This window comes from Chenopodium quinoa, unplaced genomic scaffold (assembly GCF_001683475.1).
Source record: "Chenopodium quinoa cultivar QQ74 unplaced genomic scaffold, ASM168347v1, whole genome shotgun sequence".
Classification (NCBI taxonomy): Eukaryota; Viridiplantae; Streptophyta; class Magnoliopsida; order Caryophyllales; family Amaranthaceae; genus Chenopodium; species Chenopodium quinoa.
Genome location: NW_018744718.1, coordinates 1184192 through 1211600, shown reverse-complemented (window position 1 = coordinate 1211600; position 27409 = coordinate 1184192). Strand labels below are relative to the sequence as shown.

The 27409-nt window shown below is 34.5% G+C and overlaps 2 protein-coding genes across 2 annotated transcripts; both read left to right on the top strand.

Moving 5' to 3' along the window:
* The first annotated feature begins 2425 nt into the window (after positions 1 to 2425).
* LOC110703266 (citrate synthase, mitochondrial) lies at positions 2426 to 9904 on the top strand. Its single transcript, XM_021881046.1, has 20 exons — positions 2426 to 2561; positions 2722 to 2779; positions 3202 to 3264; positions 3627 to 3668; positions 3778 to 3843; positions 4135 to 4200; positions 4293 to 4406; positions 5115 to 5178; positions 5821 to 5903; positions 6209 to 6258; positions 6359 to 6436; positions 7085 to 7213; positions 7309 to 7351; positions 7550 to 7636; positions 7878 to 7979; positions 8703 to 8810; positions 8889 to 8939; positions 9028 to 9101; positions 9181 to 9232; positions 9332 to 9904. Exons 2-20 carry the CDS (start codon positions 2729 to 2731, stop codon positions 9422 to 9424), a joined length of 1416 nt encoding a protein of 471 aa, XP_021736738.1. The 5' UTR covers positions 2426 to 2561; positions 2722 to 2728; the 3' UTR covers positions 9425 to 9904.
* Positions 9905 to 14613: 4709 nt separating this feature from the next.
* Positions 14614 to 22855, top strand: LOC110703265 (ferrochelatase-2, chloroplastic-like). Its single transcript, XM_021881045.1, has 11 exons — positions 14614 to 14836; positions 14936 to 15011; positions 16089 to 16410; positions 17404 to 17547; positions 17706 to 17807; positions 18874 to 18977; positions 19097 to 19223; positions 20672 to 20824; positions 21059 to 21159; positions 21257 to 21458; positions 22270 to 22855. Exons 1-11 carry the CDS (start codon positions 14788 to 14790, stop codon positions 22492 to 22494), a joined length of 1605 nt encoding a protein of 534 aa, XP_021736737.1. The 5' UTR covers positions 14614 to 14787; the 3' UTR covers positions 22495 to 22855.
* Positions 22856 to 27409: the final 4554 nt, after the last annotated feature.

The window sequence follows — 27409 nt, the reverse complement described above, 5'->3', positions numbered from 1 at the left end:
ATTAGGGAGGACTCCGCGGTCCGGTCGAACCGTACGGAATATTAGATCCCGGCCCAGGTAGTTTTTTTGGTTAATGTTAATTTACGTAATGTGGCTAGGCGAGGATGAGGTTTCGAAAGTCAACGGGTATTATTTTTCTTTTTTAATTAGGAAAAAACAATTATGTGTAATTTTTGGATAATGTTAAGGCATTAAGAAATTTATTATGAACAATAGTTTTTGTTCATTTTTTGGGTTTTACATTGTGCCCCTATTTTTTTTTTTTTTTTTTTTGAGTTGCAGGAATGTAAATATACAATTTTTGAGGAGTTGTTAACATTCTTAAAGTTTTTGGTTAATTGTATGTTTTAAAATTTAAAGAATTGGATAGTTTGATTTTTAAAGGCGTTTTTTTTAATTGTATGTGAAATTTTTACTTGAATATGAAAGTTAATGCATTGTTTAAATTTTGGTTTTTCATTAAGGCAATATGATTTGTGAATAGATCGGATTGTGAGCGGTGAGAGTGTTTATGTTGTCATTATGTGTTTTTTAGATAGATTATTTGTATAAATTAGAAAAAATGAGTTCGAATGCATACACATAACACATTCATTATTTTAATTAATGACATGGAAGTATGGAACAAATATATTAGTTGATAAATCTACAATTTCCGTTATTGTACTTAATTTTATACTATCTCATATTCTCCCATATGTGCTCAAGGGCGGGAATAGGGCAGAATTAGGGTAGCCATGTACGTAAACAATGAGTAACTTACCTAGTATTCTTGTTCATTTACCAAAGTTTCACATTAGTTGTGTGTCCAATTTTTGTCCTTTGTTTTTTTATTGATTATTAGCTCTATGAATATAGGAAGTACCAAGTATAAATAATTATTTGAGAAAGAATAACATATTTGCTCTTATTGGCCCTTTTGATGAAAATTTATGGTTTTGGCACTGGTAATGGGAAGAGAATACGAGGGTAGTGTATGTTTATATTGATTGACATTTAGATTACTTGTTTATGACAAGTTCGTATCTAAAAGCACCAAATAACTCTTGTTGTTAATATTTCAACATGCATGTTCTTTGACTTTGTCGATCTTTGAATAGTATATTGTTTAATTAATTAATACAATGTCAACTACGTACTAAATTATGCAAGTATAAATTGTAATAATGCTGGTTTTCCTATACCTATTTACCCAATGATGACTATTCAAAAAAATAAAAAATATAGGTCAATGATGTCATCATCTCACAGTAAATAGCTCAATGCATGATTAAATGTACCTTTTTCCAATTTCAGTTCAATTGTAAATTTGTAAGCTATAGTATTCAAAATAAATGTAATACCTCCGGTACGGTTCAATTTACTCGCAACATAGGGGTATTATTTGTGAGACATAAAATATTTCTTTATTGTGATGCTAACTAGATTTGTAAGTACTTCCTCATTCCTAATATATTTCTCCAAACTTGAACTTCATTTTTTTAAAATGAAAATTTGCACAAGTGAGTCAACACAGGTGATGAGAAGCGTTAGAAAGAATTGCAAGTGAAAAAAGTTAACAAATAAAATTACAATAAAAAATTCTAAATTTAAATCAAGGAAAATTTGACATTTGCTACCACCCAAAACGACTCGCTTCAGATCGAACCCCTACCCTTCCTCCACCCAAAAACCGACACCCTTAACCCTAAACCACCAGCTCGAAACCACCCAAACGAGTTTTAGGGTTTCGCTTGTGGTTGATTGGGGGTGTTGCGAATTGTGGTGGCTGCGAATTGAGGAGGGTGCGAATTGAGGTGGCTGCGAATTGAGGAGGGTGCGAATGGAGGAGGCTGCAAAATTGATGGCGGAGTTGGTGTTGCAGGTGGGTGCGAATTGGTGGCTGAATTGGTGGAGGGAATGGGGAGGGGGGTTGAATTTGGTGGGGGTTGGCTTCGGTGGGTGAGGGAAAGGGAGGGGGGTTAGCTTCGTGGGTGGGGGAAGGGGTCGCCGGCGCCTTTGGGCATCGGCCGCTGGCACGAGGGAGGGGTGGCAGTTGAGGGGAGGGGGTGGCTAGACGGTGATACGGCCCCACTGACGGAAATTGTAACGGTATAAGGCATGGGTAGTAATTTCTAACAAACTCTGTTTAGGGTGGTAGCAAAGTGAAAAAAAAAAAAAAAAATTAAAACGGTAGCAAATCTAATATACCAAACACCTCTAATTCTCTATTTCTCAAACTCCCATTCTCATACACCAAACACCTCTACGAATAAAATTTTACGACGATATTCAAGACTTAAAATTGAATATTATTCATTTCAATATATCATTGCCCTTTCGACTCTCTTTGCACCTAAAATAATAAACTTAACTCAAAACTTTCCAAAAGGGCCCGGCAATGCAAAATTGACTTGACTGTTCCAAGCAACAATAAGCTGTTTAGCCCAACACTATTCAATTAAGCCGCCAACACCAACACGTTTTACCCGTCTAACTCGTTCCTCACCGATTCATTCATTCATTCATTCATTCTAGACTCGTTCGAATCTCCTCATTTTCTCTGCGTTATTCCAACGAAGGTCATTTTCTCTCTCTTCCATTTTCTCTTACTTTTGAATTTCATTCATACTAACTTTTCCAGATTTCAATTTCTTCAACTGTTACTGATTTAATCTTCCTGTAATTGCATTAATTTTTCCTAATTTCGGATTATTTTGCTCTTAATTTTTGCAATTTTAGGCTGATCATGTCGTTTTTCCGAGGCATTTCAACTCTCTCGAAGCTTCGTTCTCGAGCTGTAAGCTTCTCGATCTTTGTTAAATTTTGTTGAATTTTATTATGTTTACTTCTAATATTACACTTTGATTGATTTATCAGTTTTGATGTATATTTGCAATCCGAGCTAACTATAAACATTAAATATAGTTCGTAATTCAATATCAATTTAGGAATGTATGACAAAATTACGGCGTTAATTGGTGTAATTAACGTTTTTCAGTTAGCTTTTGAGGTTGCATTTGAATACTTGCATATATCATTATCCTTTTACTATTTATTTGGTAATTATAAGTAGTTATTGTTGTAATTTGCTTTTAATTCCTATGAAAATGAATGTTCTGTAATTTAAATTTACAAATATATGATTTTGAGTCATGTTTTTTTATAAATTGTTGTAGCCTTGATGATGTTATATTGTTATGAATGAATTTTTACTTGCAGGGCCAACAATCAAGTCTAAGTGGTTCTGTGAGATGGATTCAGATGCAAAGTTCATCTAGCCTTGTAAATTCTATCTCCTTGTTTACGCCATTGATTTATTAATTTGTAATTTGTAAAGTTGAGTGAAAATGCATTTGTACATAAATAACCTCCGTAAATTTATTTTGGTTATGCATTGTAAAGAGGTATTATTGTAGCTGAATGTTTGTCAATGTCAAGTGTAAGTGTAAAGTGAGAAGTGACCATATTGTGGTGTAAACTAGAGAAGAATGCAGGTGTTTGTTATAAATTTAAGCTTATAAAAAGGCAATACGATCGACATGATTGTTTAATCATCAAGTTTAAAATGTTGCATATTTTTAAATTGTTTGTGTTAAATGTTAAGCTTATTGTGTCTTATGCGATAATTTTCATGTGATGAGCAGGACCTTCGTTCCGAGTTACAAGAATTGATTCCTGAACAACAGGTTTGTTTGACTTCAAATTTGATGATTATAAACTTTTGCTTTAATGTAGTTTACATTCATGAAGTTCTTACTGTGGTTTTGTTCTTGATTCCAATATCTATTTCTGTAGGAACGGTTGAAGAAGATAAAGAAAGAAAATGGAAGCGTCCAGCTTGGGAACATTACTGTTGACATGGTATTAGCTTATCTATAATCAATAGCTCTATACTCCTATTTTGTTATCTTACATTACTCATACTTTGAGAAATTTCTGACTCATTAGAACTTAGGACAACAATGTGAACTTAGGACCATGCCATTTGAGGCGTTAGGATACTAGTGGCTAGCTACATTGGATTGTCGTAGTATAAAAAATAATCACGTTGTCGTATAATTCATAGCTACAATACTTGTTATATCTCTTTTTTGGCCTATGGATTTTTACTTTGTCTCTTTCTCATATAAGTATATTGCATTAATGTAATAGGTATTGGGAGGAATGAGAGGAATGACCGGTTTACTTTGGGAAACTTCTTTACTTGACCCAGAAGAGGTATAGTAATTTTCACTACTTTCCAAATGTTTCCCTTCAGTTAATTTTGACATTAATGTTAATTTGTTTCATTGATTATGATACTTTTTTAGGGAATTCGGTTCAGGGGTTATTCTATACCTGAGTGTCAGAAACTATTACCTGCTGCAAGTCCTGGTGGAGAGCCATTGCCTGAAAGTCTTCTTTGGCTTCTTTTAACTGGAAAGGTATATAAATTCATCTTACAAATACAGGCTGCAAGCTTCTCAATGTCCTTAGCCTTTTTTTCTTTAATAATCCATTTTTCGATATTGTGCTTTTGTCTGGGTCTAAAGATCTCAAAGCATACTGTATATGCTATGGTCTTCTGCTTTGTCCTTAGCCTTTCTATCTCTAAAGTTCTGCATAATTGAACCTGAAGATCTCCAAGCATACTGTATATGCTATGGTCTTCTTCTTTGCCTTAATTTTGTCTCACTCTGTTTAAAGAAAGTTGCTCTTTTGCCATTTGTCTGAATGTACTAGAATAAGATTTTAAGAATGTCATTTGATCATAAGATTCCAGTTTGAATGTGAGAGAAGGCTGATTTTGAGTTATTAATTTATTATGCCCTTGTCTGAGTATTTTTATATTATCATTATTGACGTATTCCACTATGAAATCAATTGGTGCCCTGAATATGCAGATAGGGATGAAGAGATCTTGCTAAATTGTTCTTCATGGTTGATGTGAGAACTATATTGTAGACACAATTTTATACGTTATTACCTTAGAATTTATGTTATGATTTATGAAAATTGCTTGTCACATGTTATGTCAGCAGTGGTCATAGTGCCAGTCTACCAAGCAAAAATTTCTGGTTACATAAAAATTCTAATTTTACTTAATCTTTGAAATTTATATTCTGTATCTTGCTTTTCTTCCATTAATTTAGGTCCCAAGCAAAGAGCAAGTAGATGCGTTATCAGCAGAATTGCGGGAACGTGCTTCAATCCCAGGTTCACTTTTTCACTAATGATACATTTTTTATAAGTCAATCTATCCTTTTGCAGTATTGGTGTCTAATTTGTAGGTATACTATGCTGTATCTCTATGCATGTACACTCTTCTTTGCTTCTTAAGCAATTTGTTTTTTTCCTCCTAAACTGCATTTGTGTTTAACTTTTTCTTCTTGATTTTCATCAACTGATATAAGAGTTGTTTTTCACATTTTCAAAACTAGCAGTTGACTGGTGGTCAATTACTTGTATCTTTTTCCTATCCTTTGCCTTTCTTATCCATAGGATGTGTTATCAATACTTCATCCATTTCTTTTTAGTTGCATCGCTTCTCCTTTATTTTATTTATTTTTGGAAATTTCATATTAGTTGCAAAACTTGAAACAAATCTGTAGTAAGTAACTTTGGACCTGGAAAATTATTACCTTTCCCTCACTTCACATTTACACTTGGAAACCCTTTCCTTATCTCTCTTCTTTCTTGAAAATCGTTCCATTTCATTTGGTTGCAACTGAAAAGAAATGGAGGAACTATTAAGAAAAGTTTTCTCGTTTTACTCATGTGCTTTATCTTAGGCATCTTTGTCTAGTTGGATAAAACTTTCAATAAGTGTGAGAATTTATTGAATTATTGTAATTGCAGACCATGTGTACAAAACAATTGATGCCCTTCCAATAACTGCTCACCCGATGACTCAGTTTACTACTGGTGTTATGGCCCTTCAGGTATTGATTATACCTTAATTTTGGTGTCTTCCTTATTGGTTTCTCTTGTTTTTTGTGGCCTGTATGTTAATTATTCAATGATGTAAAATTACTTCTGGATGTTAGTTCTGTAAGCTATTTCTTGTTCTTTTCCTTTTTGTCTTTCTTGATGCGACTGTTTTACTCCTCTGATCATGCTATTGCATTATTGATGAAAGCTTCTAACTAATGACCTCTGTCTCACGTCCTTATAATTTATGAAACAACAAATAAAAGGAAAAAATTGATTGCTGGTAAGGTGTATAACTTTTCTTTTTTTCTTTAAGGTCCAAAGCGAATTTCAGAAGGCTTATGAGAAAGGGATCCACAAATCAAAGTGAGTCACTACGATATTTTACTGCAGCTTTATTTTACCTGTCTTGTAGATTCTCGACTTTCTTCATCTAGCCAAGTACTAAAGGGGATTTTGATTCCAGGTTTTGGGAGCCAACATATGAGGATTGCCTTACTTTGATTGCTCAAGTTCCTGTTGTTGCAGCTTATATTTATCGCAGGTCAGTATTACTTCTATCAGTCATTAAGATTTCAAGGATGATGTTTTACCTGCTTCAGGTGTTGTTTTGTGTAATAAGCAGAAAGTAAATGAAATGAGCTCTCAGATATTAAAGTCACAATCTGTTGGAGCCCAGGTCTATGATCTTATGTACACTTTAAAAGGGGCATATGTATCAGTATCACGAGGGTTTCATGACTTTTGATGTAGCTAGTATTGTTTTGTGAAAAGAACTGTACTTGGGTTTTAGTGACAAACTTCTATATCTTTTGGAAATATATCCACTCCCTTTATAAGGAACCTTGAAAATTTGACGACACTCATCCTTTACTCAAAACTTATAAGCATTGCTAAAAAAGAGTAGGTGATTTACTACTTTATAGTGATCGCGTAGTGCATGCTTTTCTGTACAAAGTATACTATAAATCTATAATGGCTCCTCAAAAGGATGGTGAAGGCTTAAAGAGTATAGATGGGTTGGCCTTACTTTCTGCATTCTTGCTGCCAATTTGATGTCAATTGGTCCATACAGGCAGCTGGATATAGTGTGAAGGTTGCTGACTTGCTGCTCATAGTTTTTTTTTTGTTTTTTTTTTTTGTGAGTTATAATTGGATAAATATCGATTTATGTTTTATTAATCTGTTGAAGGATGTATAAGAATGGAGAGATTATACCAAAGGATGACTCCCTAGATTATGGTGCAAATTTCGCGCATATGTTGGGATTTGATAGCTCTCAGATGCTTGAGCTGATGCGGCTTTATGTCACACTTCACAGGTAAACATTTGCCAGAATGTTCAGATAAGACATGTCTCATTAGAATCATAGAATTTACTTATATTAAGATAAAATATAATTCTCCTATTTTGCAGTGATCACGAAGGTGGTAATGTTAGCGCTCACACTGGCCATTTGGTAAATATCTGAAAAGTTTACTTTCTTTGTCCTCAACTCCTCGGTTTTCAGTTAGTTTGCTTCTGCATTGGTGGGCTTCTTTGGAGTTCATGATAATAAAATTAAAAAAAAAAACCAATTAGAAGCATCTTTATGCATCAAATAATCAAATATTACACTTGAACTTTAGGATTCTGACCTACTCTTACCATAATGTAGGTGGGTAGTGCACTTTCAGATCCTTATCTATCATTTGCAGCTGCATTGAATGGGTTAGCTGGCCCACTCCACGGATTAGCCAACCAGGTATAATATTTTTCCATAACTATTTTTCTTTCTATTTGATAACTACTAACCAGTTAATGCTGCAAAATAAAACATTGTTAGTTATACATTTTTTTTTTTCTGAATTTGAGTTCCTACAAGGCTACAGTTTGAAATTGTTACATGTTTTTTCTGTTACATATTTTACCATGCATTGGAACAAGCTAAATCTCAAAAACACTAAACAGTTGTGGATTAAGTGCTTGACCTATTCTTATCTCAGGAAGTGCTGCTTTGGATTAAGTCGGTTGTTGATGAATGTGGAGAGAACATCTCGACTGAGCAGTTGAAAGATTATGTTTGGAAGACACTAAACAGTGGCAAGGTAAGTCGATAAATCATATGTATGATCAATGATCATGCTGTCGTTGAACAATAAATTGCCAACTAGCATTAGCTAACGTTCAATTTATATTTTGAGTGTGTGTGTGTGGGGGGGGGGGGAGGTAAAGGATAGCTACAGTTAGTGTGTGTGTGCGCGCGCACGTGCGCCGCATTGTAATTATAACAACTATGAATGTAAGCTGGAATTGGTGTTTGTCCGACTGATGGGGGAATTAATGTATGCATCAAGTATTCAAGTGTAAATTAAGACATGGACAAATATGGTGCAACAATATCTTTAAGATAACTACAGATATTGACTGCGCTATTCTATGGCAAGGTGTGGTTTGGTGTGACTGTAAATTCTGTAATTGATCAAAATTGTGGGATAAGGAGAGAAAGGGAATGGGTGGGCCTAGTGGCTATAGTAAAATCTTATACATCTTGAGGGCGAGAGCCATAGGGAACAATAGGAAAGCAATCTCTGAGCATTCTGCTTGTGTTTGTGATAGATCCTCCCATTTTTCAAACCATCTGTAAACATTGAGAGTAGACTTAAACTGTCCACCTGTTTTTTCTCAATTTGTTAAATCTTGATGATCTGTTCTTGCTAAATCTTGTTAGATTAGTCCTTACTCATGTAAGATCATCCATATGCCCCCATACTCCCATAAAGGTTCTAACACATACATGGCTGTTATTATGTACACTTTTAAATCTATAGGTGGTACCTGGATATGGTCATGGAGTTCTGCGGAAGACAGATCCAAGATACACATGCCAGAGAGAATTTGCGTTGAAGCACATGCCTCACGACCCACTTTTCCAACTGGTATATATTTTCTGAAAGATTATGATTATTTTCTTTCTTAACTTTTGAGATTATAACCTCAATAAAATGTTTTTGCAGGTGTCAAAGTTGTATGAAGTGGTGCCTCCTATTCTAACAGAACTTGGAAAGGTATAATGCTTTGGATATGTTAGTTCTTTCAAGAATTTGCACGAGTTTCTCTCTTTCTCTTAATGTATGATGTTTTTGGATTATGTAGGTTAAGAATCCATGGCCAAATGTCGACGCTCATAGTGGAGTTTTGCTGAATCACTATGGTTTGACTGAAGCAAGGTATCCTCCTTTTCCTCTTTTTTATTCCAATCTTTCAAACTATTTTCCTAGTAATATAACTAAATATCTTCTTTGACAGGTACTATACAGTTTTGTTTGGAGTATCAAGGAGTCTTGGCATCTGCTCACAGGTTTGTTCATTTTTATATTCTAAATTTGCTCATTAATCTTCACTGTAAATGATTTTTTGTTATTCGTTATAAATTTTTACATTTTATCTCCTCATGCAGCTAATATGGGACCGAGCTCTTGGCTTACCACTAGAGAGGCCAAAGAGTGTGACTATGGAATGGCTTGAAAAGTTTTGTAAGAAGGGAGCATAATAGTGATGGGCTGATGGCATTATAGCTTGTTATTATTCTCGACGAGTTTACAATAATTCTTTTCAATGGGCAAATTATTCCTTTTTGGAAATAAAAAGATAGCGGGGAATTTAGTAGTCTCTATCTCTTGCAACAAGTGTTGCATTTTGTATCTTTTACATTTACTTGTACACAGTTTGTAGGATCATTGAAAAATACGAGAAAGAGTTGAATGCAAGCAATTTATAGAGGAATTGAGCCTTAACATCTGATAGTCACTGTATGTGAGTCACCTTGTATGTAGTTAGCATTGGTTCAAAACAATGCAACATTTTTCATTAAGCTGGTTGTGATTTAGCTCGAGGGCTTGATATGCAGTAATTTGTTAATGTTGTAAAATACGATTGTGTAACTTCCCAAAAAGGGTGGATCAAGGGTCATGTTCTGTAACATCTCTCGAGTTTCCTTGGAAAAAAGATTTTACATTTTTACCTCTTTGAATCCTGGATCTTATATTCTTATTACAGTCTGAAAATGTTATTTATCTCTTCATTTGTTGGAAATTTTTTTTACATACTTTTCGTTGTTTTTATAATTTGAATTTGACATGTCAAATTGTCAATTGAGGTTATTGTTTGGATAACAAGAGTAATAAAATTAGCCAAGGAGTTTAAAGAATCTGCAAAGATTTTAGTTGCCTTACACTCTTACAGAGTTACAGTAATATTGTCTTACACTCTTACATTTATGTGAGACTTTTGAGTTTTCCTAAAAATAAATTAATGATAATAATAAAAATGCGACTTTTGAGAGGATGAAACTTTGATTTGATTTTTAAAAAAAAACTTTGTGTTTCCTAAACTCAAAAACTGAAATTAATGTGGGAGGTTGAAAAATAATTTTTCTTAATATATATTTGACATAACTAACACTAATAAGTGTTGTGAAAGTATTTTAAAATGCGAATTTGATAATATTATTATATATTTTAAAGTATTACATTACTAGTCATAAATTTGACTAATATTGATGTGTTTGTTATAAATAAACACTATCTAAAACAATCGTTGATTAAACAAATTAAATTTGAATAGGAAAAATTTCTACTTGTATGAGTTGGAAAAGGGTAAATTATTATTTTTCATTCATTAATTAACTTTTATGTAACCCAACAAAAAGAGTTACAAAGTTATTAGGAAAACAAAAAATGGGTTACAAGTTACAAATTGCATTCATTAAATAACTTATATGTATAGAAACCCCCATTATAATCTCAACTTCCGTTTAATCTTTGTGCCTATAAAAAGAGGTAATAAGAATATTTTATCATCATAACATTATTCATTTTCTCTCGATTACTCCATTACAATGGATACTAAAATTACCCTACACATAAACTTACTTGTAATGTTCGTGATGCTACTAACCTCTTTTGTAGCCTCTAGACCAAATGCTATCATTGGAGCTGTTAGTGAGCCTAGCCCAAGTCCATGCACATGTTTTAACAACGTTTCTTTTGTAGAATGTGCAAATAAGGCGGGTGCTATTTGTGGAAATGCAATATTTTTATATGTATTTGCTGATGCAAAAATTGTTACCCAAGAATGTTGCACAACACTAATAAATATGGGAAGACAATGCCATGACCTATTGACGGATGCAACCGTCAAATCAAAAGAAGTTGATGAGAAATTGAAATCCTTGATATGGAAAAAAAATAATGAAGTTTGGAATCGTTGTAAGACTGATGGTCATATTGGTTAAATGGCTTCGTTTTGTTTGCTTTGTTATGTTTACAAATCCTAAAGTTTGGATGTTTTTAATGATTTGCTAGAAATAATGATATTCGCGTTTTATAACATCATTATAAGTTATAACTGATATATTAATTTTGTTTAATTATCGCTCTATCATAAAATTTTGATAAAATAAGTTAATATCCTTGGTAAACTATGTTTTAAAAAGTTAATATCCTTGGTAAACTATGTTTTAAAAAGTTAAGTCAATGGTAACATTTAGCAAGATAATTAGCATTTTAAGCATAACTATGGTTAACCATGGTTAAGAACCACCTCCCCACCACCCCGCCACCACCACCTCTATCCCTCCCCTGCACGCAGCCCCCCTCCCCCACCGCCTGAAAACCGCCGGCGTCCCTTTCCCCCTAACCAACCGGCGCACAGACTCCTCCCCTACCGCCGACTTCATCCCCCTCCCCTTTCCCCTACCCTCGACACCACCAGCCCCCACCCACACCCTTTCCCGAAACCCTAAATCTCCACTGGCGACACCTTTTGCTTCAACAAACATCAAATTAATTTCAATTACCTGTAATTCACATAATTTCTTATTCAATTGTGAGGAATTAGGGTTTCGATTACCAGAAATTCAAAAATTTAATTAGTTCGATTTTTTTCATCGTTTTCAATGGTGGTGAGGTGCGAGAAAGGAGAGAAGATGGGGAAGGGTGGTCGAAGGGGTTGGGTACTTGGGGTGTCGGGGTGGGGGTTGGGTAATCGAGGTTGAGTGTCGGGGTTGGGTACTTGAGGTGTCAGGGTAGGGGATAAAGGTTGCCGGCGGGAATGGGAAAGTTAGGGAATAGGGGCTGGGGGAGGGGAGCTGCGACCAGAGGAGGGGGAGAGGAAATGGTGGCAGGATGGTGGGGAAGGTGGTCGTGGCAGGGTGGTGATTTTTATTTTTTTATTTTTGTAATTAATTTTAGAATGGGGGTATTTTAGGCATCATAACTTTTTTTTACTTAGAATGGTTAACCATGGTTAAGAAATGCCTAATTACATTGATTAAGGTTACCATTGACTTAACTTTTTAAAACATAGTTTACCAAGGATATTAACTTTTTTTGCATTTTACCACTGAGAATGTTTGTTATTAGAGGTTTACCAAAGAAAATTTCCCAAATATGAATGTTATGATAATTTAGAATGTTATGATAATTTAGAATGTTTTGATATATTGTTGTTATTTATAAAATTCTTCAAGGCTAAGGTTTTAAGATGGCCACCTAAATGGGCCTAATGACAACTCTCTTTTCATTAACCCAAATGTGCTTTTAATCTCATTTTACCGATAATTCATTTGAATGAATAATAAAACCCATTTTGTTGGGTTTTATTATTATTATTATTATTATTATTATTATTATTATTATTATTATTATTATTATTATATATAATGGGCCAAAATAACCCAAATTAATTGTTCAATCAAGATATAAGAGTCAATATTTGTTGGATTTTGTTTTATTTCATTTTATTTACGTTACAAAAAAAAAAAAAAAAAAAAAAATTCTTCTTCCGATTTTAAATACTTACTCTATTTCTCTATGCGCGGAATTTTAGGAGAAATAATAAGAGGCCGTTTGGTTGGGGTTAATCATCAAAGGGAATCAGAATCAACTGCCCTCATTCCCTTTGTTGTTGTTTGTTAGCCCATTTTTTCCATTCTCTTTACCCCTTTCATTCCCCCAAATCCTTCTAACTTCATTCCCAACCCCCTAGGTATTTCCATTCCATTCCTTACCCACCTTCACATCACCACATCACCACCTTCACACCACCACATCACCACCGGAAAACCAGCCTAGACCACCGCCGCCCCTCCTCCGACCCTCGCCGCCCTCCCCTCCCCCGAAAAAACCACCCATAGCCCCGAAAAACCCTAACCCCGATCTCCCTTGACCCCGAAATCCGGTGCCCAGCCCTCCCACCACCCTTTTTCGAGGGTGCCAGGGTGGTGGGAGGGCTGGGCGCTGGATTTCGGGGTCAAGGGAGATCGGGGTTAGGGTTTTTCGAGGCTATGGGTGGTTTTTTCGGGGCAGCGCAGCGAGGGGTGGTGGTGGCGCGGCGAAGGGGGGGGGAGTTGTGGAGGAGGTGCGACGAGTGGGTGGAGTGGCTGGGTGGTGGCTAAAAATGGTTGAAAGTGAAGGCGAGAGGTGGTGGTTGGACTGGTGGCCTTCCATTCATTCCATTCCTTTGTTATTCAAAACAAACAACACCCCAAAATTGGGGAATTTTCTAGACCTGATCAATGGGCGGGCCGGGCCGGACCGAGGCATAAAAATTCAGCCCATTTCTCGGGTCGGGCCTAGCTTTGGGCCAAAATTTTCATGCCCAAACCCGCCCAAATTGGACGGGCCGTGCGGGCTTTTCGGGGCGAGCCAAAAAAAGACCTAAAATAGCTTTAAAAAGCATTCCCAATCCAGCCCAAAAAAATAAAAAATTCGGGCCGGGCTGGAAAATGCTGCCCAAAACCCGCCCAAAATCGGGTCGGGCTTGTTTTGATCAGCTCTAGTATTTTCATTCAATTCCTTGTCTTTCCCTTTGTTCATTCCATTCTGATTCCCTCGTGCGAACCAAACGACCCCTAAATATATGGAGGTAGTTTGGTAGGTGAAGAATAAAAAATTGTAAAAAGCAAAAGTAGTTGAGAAAATTAAAGGAGAGAGAATATGAAATTGATAAAATTATTAAAATATGGTTTATCCTGGGTCCATTAGGTGAGAGAAAATAATTAAATATTGTAAAAACATTCCAAATAAGGAAATGAAGCAAGTATTTAAAAACGGCCGATAAAGGAAAGTGGAACAAGTATTAAAAACGGAGGAAGTATTTATTTATTTATTTTTTTTTTTTTTTTTTTTTTTTGCAAAAGAGTCAATATTTGATTATGAGAGTTAGGTATAAGTCTAGTGGTTAAAGCTTTCATAACATTTCATGGAATTGATTCTCGTTACTCATTCTTAGGTAAACTAAACAAAAATATGTTTATTTTGACACAAACAATAAGTAGCGACACATAATAAATTTCAGAGAAATATGTTCTTTTTGTTTTTTTTCTTCTAGAAACGGATGCACCATGCGCATCATTGTTTAAAATTTCTGTGCCAACAATAATATGGAGTAATAGACAATAAGTTCACAAGTCACCGACTTGAATCCAAACCCGTAACATACAACCTGATTGTCACCCATCTCATTTGGGAATATCTTTTGACTTTGTATTCTTTAAAAACAAGAATATCTTTGACTCTTGATGGGATTAAACAAAAATTATAAAACAACACCCATTAAAAAAAATCCCAAGTCTTTTCAAAGATGATGACGTGGCCATCATCCATGTCACACGTATGAACCATATTCTTGCAGAAATTTCCACCATATTTTATAATTATTAATAAATAAATATTCAGGTATGACGGATAATGCCACTGTTGAAGTGTGGGCTATACTCATTTTGAGCAGACCTGTAATCTGCTGCTCTTCTCTTCTCTGTTCTGTAACTCTCACTCTCTCACTTTTACTTTCTCTCTCTAAATGCGGCGCTGAATTTTGACCCCTTTTCCCTATTTTTTTTGAGCTCTGAAAATGGCAATTGGTAGTGCTATTTCTACTCTACAATCTGCTCGATTTACTGGTAATTTCTTGTTTTTTTTGTCATAATTTTGCTTAATTTTGTTATTTTTGGGTTGATTTTTTCTGTAATTTTTGTGGGTTTTTTGTGCTGATTTTGTAGGGTTGAGGGTTTCTAATGGTGATGATGTGATGCATTTGTCTAAGAACCGTACATCCGTTCTTTCATGTTGTTGCCGGTATTTTATTTTTGGAATTTGATTTATCGTTTATGGTTTTATTTTGCATGTGTTACTAAATTATTATCTGTATTGAATAAACTTTGAATTTTGGTTGCTTAATTTTGTGGAATTTTTTAAATATTTGGTAATGGAATTTAGTTGTATTAATATGTTTGAATTTGGTGTGATTAGCTTGTTGCAAGATTTTGCACCTCATTTAGGATTAGCATTCATGTGTTAGAAGGAAAGAGAATCCTATAGGGAATAATAGGGCAATGATGTAGACGAGATTCGATCATATATGTAACTTACTTCACTGTCCCTAGTGAAAGATACTGTTTTAGTGGAGTTCATTAGAAAGGAAAAGGCTTTTAAATATTACAAGTGATTCAAGTGCTTGTGGGAGATATATGGAAGATATATAAATGTTGTACTGACCAAATGGATCTAAATCTATAATATTTAATGTCATTTAAACAAAATACGGAGTAGTTTATAATTATGCTGAATTTTCATCCATGTAAGAATGATTTAGTTCGTATGATGAAGGCAAAAATCTCGGATCTAGTATGCATGCTGCAAAAAATGTTACCAGATTCTTCATTATTGCTCAAGTATATGAAGTATGTACCAATTACTCCAAACTCTATCGTATTTGATTCTCAAATTGGGCCATAAGCATGAAAAAATGTCTTAGTATCTTCCAAACCTAGGTCTTAGACACACATCTATGCCCACTTGTAGTTGAGAGTAAATAACGCCCACTTGTTAAATCAAGTAGATTTGGTTACCTTGAGTCACAGTGTAGTGTTGTAAACACAAAATCTTTCCTAGGTTTTGATACGTGTGAAAACAGCCTAAATTTGGTTTTCTGCAAGAGGATTAGTATCCTGCATTAGAATATGTCATTATTCAGCACTGTTTTTGTCTTGATTCTTTAAGTATGTAATGTAGGTTTTTAGTTCCTCTTGTATCATGAAATAATGCCATTTATGTTGCATTCGTTAGTAGTCATCATCTGCCATGCAGCACTACTTTGACTAACAAGGATGACATTGTTACATAATAATAGCTGATTTATGTTTTCTCTGCTAGGTTATTGCCACAGGAGATGGGTACTCAAAAGATATATCGTTGTGCAGGAGTGTCAATGGACAACAATGCTCATGCCAATACATCAAAGCACTTGGTAATAGGAAAATGTTTCTTTGGTTTGTCCAAAGAAGAATCTACAACATGTCAATCATTCAAAATACATTCACTTCCAGTTGGAGCATTACTGACCTCTGAAACTCCCGGTGTGTCTACGACACCTTCTGTGGGTGAGGAGAAAATAGGAGTATTGTTGCTAAATCTTGGAGGCCCAGAGACTTTGGACGATGTGCAACCTTTCTTGTATAACCTTTTTGCAGATCCGGTATGTAACTCTCTTTTTCAGTATGATTTGCGATTACATGGATGTTTCTGGTTTTTGCTACTGTTGATTGAGTTCATACTTCATACAGTTCTAGCTAAAACTTTTGTGATGTATTTCACTCTAATGATGTCATTTGCTGAAAGAGTTCATATCTCTGAGGCTTTGAGGCTCTGATTGATTCTTTGTCAGTAGCATTTTGTACATCACATTTGTTGTACAACTGTTGATTTGATGGGCACGAATTGAGCCACTTGTCTGTCTATCCTACACTATAAAGATACATCAGTTGCTATAATTCTAGAAGACCAATTTATGAATGTAAATTAACTATATTGGAGAACGTAAGACCAAAGAAGATGACTACTTAAGTTGACTTAAATCGCGTGTCGTCTGCCCTGCCTTATGAAGGACAAGGAGTTATGCTGGAATATGTATGCAAAGGAAATAACAAACGTAATGATGTTAACGTACTGATTTTAGCTATAGACTTCATTAAGGTATCAGCTAAAACTTTAGAAAATCGTATAATTCAGTATTTATAGGTTCCCAGCCTGGATCTGAAAAATCTTATTTCAAGCAATCATTTATTTGGTTCAATGGTCCAACATTACCAAACCCTTCTTGGTGGATTCATTTTTAAATGCTAGGTTTATGGCTAGCTGTTTGTTGCTCACCATCACTAAGCTAATGCATATATATTTCTAGTTGCTGGTCATACATATAGGATGAATTTTGGAATTGGGCTAAATTGAAAAATCAAGGGGGAAGTGTGTCAGTTACAGGAAGGTCAGCAAGTCAGCATATGCAAGGCTGTATTGGAAAATTATTGCATATGGCTTGCATGACATTAACTTCACAAGTTTTTTGTTCCCTTTTAGTATGCGTATTGGCTTAAATTTAATTTTTTTGATAAATTTTTCTGTCATTTTATTATGACAATTTATTTCAAATATTTCTAGTTCTGTTAGTTTCCTGACCAAAGGCATTGAACAGGACATCATTAGACTGCCTAGACTGTTCCGATTTCTTCAGAAGCCTCTTGCTCAATTTATTTCTGTTTCAAGGGCTCCAAAAAGCAAAGAAGGTTATGCTGCAATTGGTGGTGGTTCTCCACTTCGGAAGATCACAGATGCACAGGCAAGTTACTGTCTCATTGTTATAAATGATATTTCCTTTTTGCTTCATAGAATCAAATTTTAGTGGCAGCAATGTTTTGTTTTTTCCAGCCCTTTTTTGTCTGACGCAAACAAGTTGGGATTACATGGAACTGTAATATGTTATTTACCTTCTTCCAGGCTGAAGAGTTACAGAAGGCTCTTTATGCAAAAAATGTTCCTGCAACTGTGTATGTTGGTATGCGTTATTGGCATCCATTTACTGAAGAGGCAATTGAGGAGGTATGGCTTGAGTTGCAAATTTTGCAATTAGACTAATTGACTGATTAAGTACATTTATTTTAGTTTTTCCTTGTTGGTGCATAGTTACTATATGACATGTTGCTAGACATCATTCTTGCCAAGGTATAGATACAAGTGTAATAGCTAAGGACATAAAGTAATACTGTAAGTCTGTAACACAGTAGAAAACAGTCACAGCTTTGTTATTATCATTGGTAAGATTCCAATAAATTTTAAGGTAGGTGCATTCTGGAGTTTCCTTATCCTGTAGATAGTAAGTACACAAATGCTAATAAGCTCTCTTTCTAGTCTAGCAACCTTACATAGAAATTAGAAAGTCCGTTGTTTTGAAAGAATGATGAGGTTGCCTATTTGAGCATATGAAAGTAGTCACTTTGATCTTAAGTAATGTTATGTACAGTTTGTCTCTCAAATTAATATAAGATGGTGTTTAGGAGCAATGTTTTCTAATTCTCTAATATGAGATTCAGTACTGAATTTGTTACATTGCGCCAAAACTATCAATTCGCCAGTGTAATACACCTGTTTTGGTTCACGGTATTTTTTGGGTGTTTTGAGGAAAGGGGGGCGAATTGGTAACGTTGTTTAGGAGTTTAAATCTTTGGGAAGATAGTAAATTCAACAGTATTGTGATCCTATGTCTATCTCTAGGAGATCCAAAGAAAAATTCATAGGAGGACTGACATGGATCTTCTGAAGTGTTGTTTTCAAAAGCATGGATCTTCTGTAGATGATGTTTTCAAAAGCCATGATCTGTAGATGATGTTTTCCAAAGCCATGGAATTTTCATAGATGATGTTTTTGAAAGCCATGGATCTGCTATAGATGATGTTTTCAAAAGGCCCATATCTTGATGTTGTTGTCAGTTTATTTGACTGTCAAATTTTTGGCTTAGTTGCAATGACATTGTGTATTAAAGGACACAATGAGCATACCTGACTGAGAGGATTCTTGAATGTTATGATTGATTCTTTCAAATTATTGTGTTCAATTCAGGGCAAGTAAATGAATCCTGCTCTTATGCTTTCTTTCTTTGTTTGCATAGATAAAACGAGATGGCATTACAAAGCTTGTTGTGCTTCCTCTTTACCCACAATTCTCAATATCGACCAGTGGTTCAAGCTTGAGACTTCTGGAAAGTATATTCCGGTACGTACTTTTTTGTATTTCATTTATATATTTATATTTGCAAAACAAATTTCTGTTTGTGGGATTAGTTTAATACTTTAAGTTAGAATAAGTTTTGATTCATAAACTCTTTATTGCAGGGAGGATGATTACCTTGTCAACATGCAGCACACAGTCATTCCTTCCTGGTATCAGCGAGATGGATATATTAAGGCCATGGGTAATTTGATTGAAAAAGAACTAAAGAAGTTCAATAATCCAAAAGAGGTGAGTTATTTTTAGCTATTTAATGCCTTAGGCCTTTATGTGCTGACCTAAAATTCAATTCTGCTTGGTATTGAATTTTCAATTGATTACTCTTCTGAATAGGACAAGCTCGGCCTATATAAAACATTTGTTTTGTAACTAAAAGAGAAATTCTAGTTGGTGACCTAGAGTATGTAAACTAATTCTGAGTTTCAAACATAAGCTTAATATTCGGTTGAGTTGGTCCTCTAACATGGTATTAGAGCTGTGAGATAAAAATCACACATTCTAATCTCATCCACCCCTCATGGCAAGGTCCATGGTTCTCATGTGAGGGGGCGTGCCAGAGTATATAAACCAATTTGTATAAGAGGGGCACATGGCACACTTGGCCACTACAAAACCACCAACCCACCCTCCTCCCTTAATTCCCAACCCCCCTCACAATCACCACAGCTTCCATCACCCTACCCCTTGCTATTATCACCACCGCCATCCTTTTTGTCAATGGAAAGAAGATACGCCAGGAAATATTGGAAAGAAATGGTTGGTGATACTGTCAGAGTGTCAGGTAGATTGGTAATTGTGCTGAGGGTGGGGTGATGATGAGTGATGACAATGAGAATAGTGATATTTTTTGGAGAGGGTGGTTCCGGTATAGGGGTTGTAAATATGGAGGACTGGTGATGGTGATAGCCTGATTGGTAGGGTTTTATAGTTTGTGGTGGTGGTGGTGGTGGTGGTTTTGATGGTAGTGGTGATGGTGGTGGTTTTGATGATAGTTGTGATGGTGGTGGACTGGTGGTGGATTATGTGAAGGCGGTGATTGTTTCGATGATGGTAATTAATAGCGATGGTGCTGGTTAGTTTGTGAAGGTGGATGGTGGTTCTTGTTTCGGGAGTACTATATATACTCTATATTTTAATTTAGTATATTCTGTAATATGTATTTATGTAATATCCTCAATTAAATTTTGTGGCATGCTCATGGATGTAGTTAAAACTTTGTTAGTGAACCGCATTAATCTACATGCTCTTGTTGTTCTGCACTCTTTCTTGCATCTGTTACTGCATCAGTGAGGTTGGTGGTGGATTGAGTTGGGAATGGTGGTGGGTGGTTTACTGGTTTATGGACCTGGTGTTGGGAAGGGGCAAGGGAAGAAACTGAGGAGAATGAGAGGGAAAGTTCCTGAATGTGGATGAGCTAATTATTAAATTGAATAAAAAGGAGGGGGAAGCGGCGTAGTCTTATAATTTTAGGTTGGTAAGTATGGGCAGAGTTGTAATTGTATGTATAAAAAATATCCATTTTGGGCTGTGTTGCAAGTATTGATTATTGAGACATTTCTATTTTAGGAGTGTTGCAAGTATCTGAAACAGGGATCCCAGGATTCTGTGATCAAATTTGTGTTCAGTCCAAGCTTCAAATTACTTTCTTGCTACTGTATATAACTGATTGTATGTGACAGGTTGTGATATTCTTTAGTGCTCATGGTGTGCCATTAGCTTATGTTGAAGAAGCTGGTGACCCATACAAGGCTGAGATGGAAGAATGTGTTTACTTGATAATGGAAGAATTAGAAAAGAGAAGGATTTACAATTCCTTCACTCTTGCTTACCAGGTATTGAATTTAAATGATCTGTGGTTCTTTTACATTTGTAAATTTCCTTTCTATGTTTGTATGCTTTGTACAATATATTAATTATGCTTGTGGCATGTGTTTATTGGGGTTTTGGGTGGGCAAGTATAGAGAAAATTGTTATTGCACATTGTGCTTACCAATTTTTTTTACTTAAAATTTCAAATGCCCATTATAGCTGTTGATGGTGTGGATTACTTTGGAATCTTTGTACAGAGTAGGGTTGGACCTGTAGAATGGTTGAAGCCCTATACAGATGATACTATTATTGACCTTGGAAAGAAAGGTGTGAAAAGTCTTCTTGCCGTCCCAATCAGGTACTTCCATTTCTATAAAAATCAATTCATCCATGAATGTTTTTGTTTGGGGACAATCAACAGTTATAAATACTAATTGCGTAAAGATTTTCATCAGTTTTGTTAGTGAGCATATTGAAACTTTGGAAGAAATTGATGTGGAGTACAAGGAATTAGCTCTAGAATCAGGTATAGAAAACTGGGGACGTGTTCCTGCCCTAGGATGTGAACCAACATTTATTTCAGATCTGGCTGATGCTGTGATCGAAAGCCTTCCCTATGTTGGGGCAATGGCAGTGTCAAATCTTGAAGCACGACAGGTATGAATATAAGTTTTTTAATATGTAGACCTGTCACCTGTTTATCTGTTTAGCTTTTTCTTAGAGGATATCTTGTAATATTGCATTTATTATGTTCTTATTTTGGGGTCGGTGCTATCAGTAGATATTACATCCAGTATAGAAGACTTTAAACTTTGTGCTGGTTTCAAAACAGCTTGCAAAACTGATCAAACAAGACCTGGTCAGACTTAGAACCAAGTAACATACTAGACATACAATTGGGAAAGAGAAAATTAATTTTCATTTTTAGCAGACAAGAACATACAAGGATCTAGTTTGCATGCTGCAAAATATGTTGCCAGTAAAACAATAAATTTCAAAAAAGTTACTGTTCTTGCAATCACATCCAAACCGAAACTAATCCTTCTTAAATTGACCCAGACTGGAAATGTTAATGATTACAAATCGATTGATTGTTTATGATGAGCAAATTGCCAATAGACCCTGCCTAAAATTTGACCATACCTGATCTAACCCGAATTTGAACAGATTGACTCACCACACCCATATATGACCTAAATTAAATGGTCCTTTGCCATCTCTATCCATCATGCTTAAACTGGCAAAGTGGCATGTTGAAGTTGAGGTAAATGGATATCTTGTTTTTGATATTCTCCCTTAATGCTCACTCCAATTAAAGGATCTGCACACTTTCCTGCTCTGGTTTTCTCTTGTCTTTTGATGTCAGGAGACTGTAAGTATATAAGTGGTAGTAGACTATTAGCTTCAAGCATGAGTTAGTTCTATTACTTCTATAGATTATCTAAAACAAAGGATTGGTATTATGCAGTCTCTCGTTCCACTCGGCAGTGTAGAAGAGCTTTTGGCAGCTTACGACTCACAACGCAGAGAGCTACCGCCTCCAGTGACAGTTTGGGAATGGGGTTGGACTAAGAGTGCTGAAACTTGGAATGGAAGAGCTGCTATGTTAGCCGTGCTGGTTCTCTTAGTGCTCGAGGTTACTACAGGGCAAGGCTTTCTGCATCAATGGGGTATATTACCATTGTTTCAGTAAACAGAAATGTACATGTTAATTTTGCCTCCTTTCCACTTTAAGTTGTTTAAATTTAATTTGGATTTTCTAAACTCCCTCTTCCTCCACAAAATAGGTACTGTGATCAATATATCTTGTAAAAAACCGTTGTACTCAGATACAACTGTGCATCCCTTATAGCCCCCTTGCTATGGGATTTCGAAGCATATATACTAGTTAGCATACACCACATTTCTTACCTTAAATCAGTGTTTTGAATCCACATTTAGTAAAGGCGAGTATATATACAGTCTACAGAGTACTTTGTATTAAACAGTTCGTATTTAACTTGTTAGCTCCTCGAACCATTTCCTATTTTTAGTTTATTTACCTATTTGTGATTTATATTGGAATTTCTATGGTTTTAACTTTTAAGCAATCTTACTATTTTATTCCTTCTTACTTGCTTGATAGTGTCATAATGATAAATGAAATTTTGTACATTTTTTTTAAGCCGTAGTTCTCAAATCTAATTTTCATGTGATACATTTGACGGGGTTCAATTTATCGACCATAGATAGACAAAATAAATTAAGGATATAAATAGTTGGTCTTTCATTGTTCTATGAACAAATGCAAAGAGTTGAAAAAAATAGTAGTGTGTGTAAAAAAAGGGAAAAAATAAAAAATAAATAAATTATTAGTACAACGATCAAAATAAATTGTGTGTTAAAGAGAGAAGATAACAATGAATCCAAAAAAATAAAAAGAATGGAAGACAAAAAAAAAAAATTCACTTAGTTTGACAAATTAGATTATTGATAAAAATAATCTCAACTTTCACCCAACCGCTCAAAATAATCCCAACTATGGATTATTTTTAAATAATCTGAACTTTAAGGGACATGCACTTTTATCGGTCTCAAGTGACCGATAACTTATCAAAGAGGTTTTTTTTTTCAAGTGACACGTGTCAGCACGTGAAAGACTAAAAAACAATTTATTTAATAAAAACTAAAAATTTAATCCCACACCCAAGTACCCAACACCCACGCAACTCCACCACCACTGTCCCGACAACCACCGTTCCCTGAAGTCCAGATCGGTGCCAACGTGAGGAGGGTGTCAGGTCGGCGGCAGGGATGGGGCTTTCGAAGGGGGTTGTGGCTGGGGTTGGGGAGCGGGGTCGTGGGTGGTGCTTAGCTTATTTTATTTTATTTGTACTTTTATATTTTTTTTTTTTTAAACGAATCATGTGATTACATGTGTCTTAATTACCTGTTATAATAGGTTGAGTGATCGGTTGAGACCTTTTTGAGCAAATACTCCTCAGAGTTCGGATTATTAAAAACAAATAAATAATGCATAGTTGGGAATATTTTGAGCGAATGGGTATTACATCAATTTTTCCTTATTATTTTAACCAAAACCAATTCTAGGCTTCTAGCTAATTAACAAATACAAAGTTGTACACTCTATTACATCAACCTAAAAAAAGCAGCACACTCTGTATCTAAACCGAAGATACTGGATCATAAAACTGTGAGGGTTGAGATATGGTACTCCATATTTTTTGGTTTTCTTGTAACGTAATTATAAGCTAGAAAAAAAAAATTAAAAAACCAATATTAGCAAAGATAGACTATGTAAAAAAAAATAGTAATACCTAGTTGTGATTCTTGTGAACATTAACTTTTTAACTTGAATCATACTCGGTATAGCAAGTGATAGTAAACCATTAAAAAGAGGTATGATAATAAAATAAACACTTACGAAGTAATAAACAGAAGAAAATAGACCAGCAATTTCCCACAGGGTATTGTAACATTGTCCAATATGGACCTTTTCTCTTAATATATGATGCTCTATGCATGTTTCTTTCAAAAAAAAAAAAAAAACAGAAGAAAATAGATGTAAATAAATTAACGCAAGTTTTAGATTTTTTAGGTGAAGATTTTTTTGGTGAAGATTGACTTATACGAGTACTAATTTAGTGTGAAGATTGACTTCTAAAATCTTTCAGGAAAAAAAAACAAAGGATTGACTTCTAAAATAGCGTGAATATATTTATAGTTTGTTACTTTCTTTTTTCTTTTTTTTTTTTTTGTTACTTTCATTCCACAATAAATGCAATATATTTACTTATTAACACAGTACTTTTAAGGAAAATGTTATACATAGCCCTTAGGGCTACATATAAGCATTAAATTTACACTTGAAAATCGTAAAAAGTTAAGAAATCATCAAAATATAAACACTAGTAACACCGATTTACGCGTGTTAATGTCATGAATTCCAAATTTTATACAATTTCCAAAAGTATATTTAATATCAAATTTTTACTGCACTTATTCTTTTTTTTTTTTTTTTAAAAAGTTTAAAAATTAATTTTTGAAAATATATATTGAGACTAATTCAACAATAACATATAAATTGATATATAAAGTGAAACGTTACGTCTATTATGAAACAGATAATTGGTGGTTGGTGCAGGCGGATGCACGATCCGCATTGTGCATCTGCGGCAAAACGACATTGCTTTGTTAACAAAACGCAGGCCTTCAATTTCTAAAAAACGCAGAATGTACATTACGTTGTGTAATAAGGTACATGGTAGTAGAAAAAAACATTTTGTTCAATTTTAATGAACATAAGTTGTTTTAACCTTAAGTTTTGTAAAAAAGAAAAAAGATAAAAAAAGATAAACATAGTAAATTTTTTTTACCATTTCATACTATACTCTATCTCTCTAAAATTTTATTTCTCTAGAATATTTCTCTCTCTATAAGTTTTCTCTACCAAACCGATTCAAATTCTTGAAACCCTAAGATTAATTTGGTGAATTTCGAACTTGTTGGTGCGAAATTATTCAAGTATGGTTGACGAAATTGTTCGATTGTAAGTAGTTTTTGCAAGTTTCTGTTTTTTTTTTCTTTTTGTGCTTGGTTTGATTTTTGAGTTCAAATCGATTTTTTGTTTTATTTTTTTGATTTGTTTTTTTTTTTATTATGGTTTTGCAGAGAAAAACCAAATGAAAGTGATGAGAATGATGATGAAAACCGTACAATAGTTTCATTATTGAAGGAGAAAAGAACAAGGAAAGGGACAAATTCAAAGAACAATGGTTTTGAGTATAATTTATTTTTTTGTCATATTAATGTAATGTTCTTTTCTTGATTGTGTGATGTTCTTTTGTTTTTAATTAAGTAATGTTCTTTTGTTAATTATAGAATGTTCTTTTTCAATGTTTGGAAAAATAGTTGAACGCGTATGCAACTTATCTTGGGACTAAAGGAGTGAAGGGTCATGAGAAGGTTCGAAACTTCTCTGTGTCTTTGTTAACTATGGCATGGCAGACAAGCACAAACAAGGTTGATTGTGCCATATACGCAATGAGGCATATGGAGTGCTATTTGTTGGAGACAACGGAAGTATAATGGGTGATTGGATCAGATTAATAAGTAATATTTATAAACTATATGAGAAACGAGTAGAGCTGCCGCACCTACTTATATTTATTCTTGAAAATGAAATAATACCGAAGAATATGTTTTCTTTTATTATATTCTCTTATATTGAAAATGATATCAATTACAGTTTATATAGGAAAAACTCATCCTAAATAAATAGTGATAGAAAATTTAGGAGCATTATATGCTTTACATTTTATTTAGGTTTTACTATTTTATTATTAGTTTTTCTTAATTTTACTTATCTTAATATAGTTTATACATTGCACAATTAACTTTTATCTCACAAATTCCCCCTCTTAATTTGCAATGTTTAATAATGTTTTAAATTTCTCGAACTTTTCTGTTGTTATAGCTTTGGTAAGCAGATCTGCTGGCTGATCATTAGTGTTGATGAACTCGAGCTGTATTTCTTCTTCATTGACTAATTCACGTATAAAATGATGTCGAATCTCAATGTGTTTACTTCTAGCATGAAACACTGGATTCTTTGTCATAGCGATAGCAGACATATTGTCACAAAATATCATCGTAGGGCTTTCTTGCTGAAGACCCAAGTCTTTTAAAATTCTTCGTACCCAAACTGCTTCACATGCTGCTTCAGTAGCAGACATGTATTCTGCTTCTGCAGAAGAAAGTGCTACTGTTTGTTGTTTCTTTGAATTCCATGATATTATCTTAGTGCCTAAACAGAAAATGTAGGCTGATGTACTCTTACGATCATCAATGGAACTAGCCCAATCACTGTCAGTATAACCAATCAATTCTTTATCAACTTCACTCTGGTATCTTAGACCTACTTTCTTAGTACCTGGAAGATATCGTAATATCCTTTTTGCGGCAGCAAAATGTAATTTGCTAGGATTATTCATAAATCTTGATACCATATTCACTGCTTGAGCTATGTCAGATCTTGTATGAGTTAAGTATAGTAAAGAACCTCCAAACTTCTGTACACATTACCATCGACCTTACTAGCTCCATCATCTTGACTTAATTTTTCATTCAATGCCATAGGAGTATTCACTGGTTTGCAATTTTCCATATGAAATTTCTTTAGGAGATCCACAGTATATTTTTCTTGATTAAAGAAAATTTCTCCCTTGGTTTGCGTAACTTGAATTCCAAGAAAGTATTTCATGAGTTCTAAGTCTGTCATTTCAAATTCTTGGATCATAGACTCTTTGAACTCATTAATGAGTTTCATATCATTTTCAGTGTAGATTAGATCATCAACATAAAGACAAACAATGAGAAAATGCCCATCATTGTTTTCTTTAATGTAAAGTGATGGTTCACTTGGACTCTTTTTGAATCCGTTATTCATAAAATATTTGTCAATTCTACTATTCCAAGCTCTTGCGCTTGCTTAAGCCCATAGAGCGCTTTATGCAAACGATAAACTTTATCTTCTTGCCCTTGAATTTCATAACCTTGTGGTTGCTCCACATACACTTCTTCTTCTAATACACCATTCAGAAATGCGG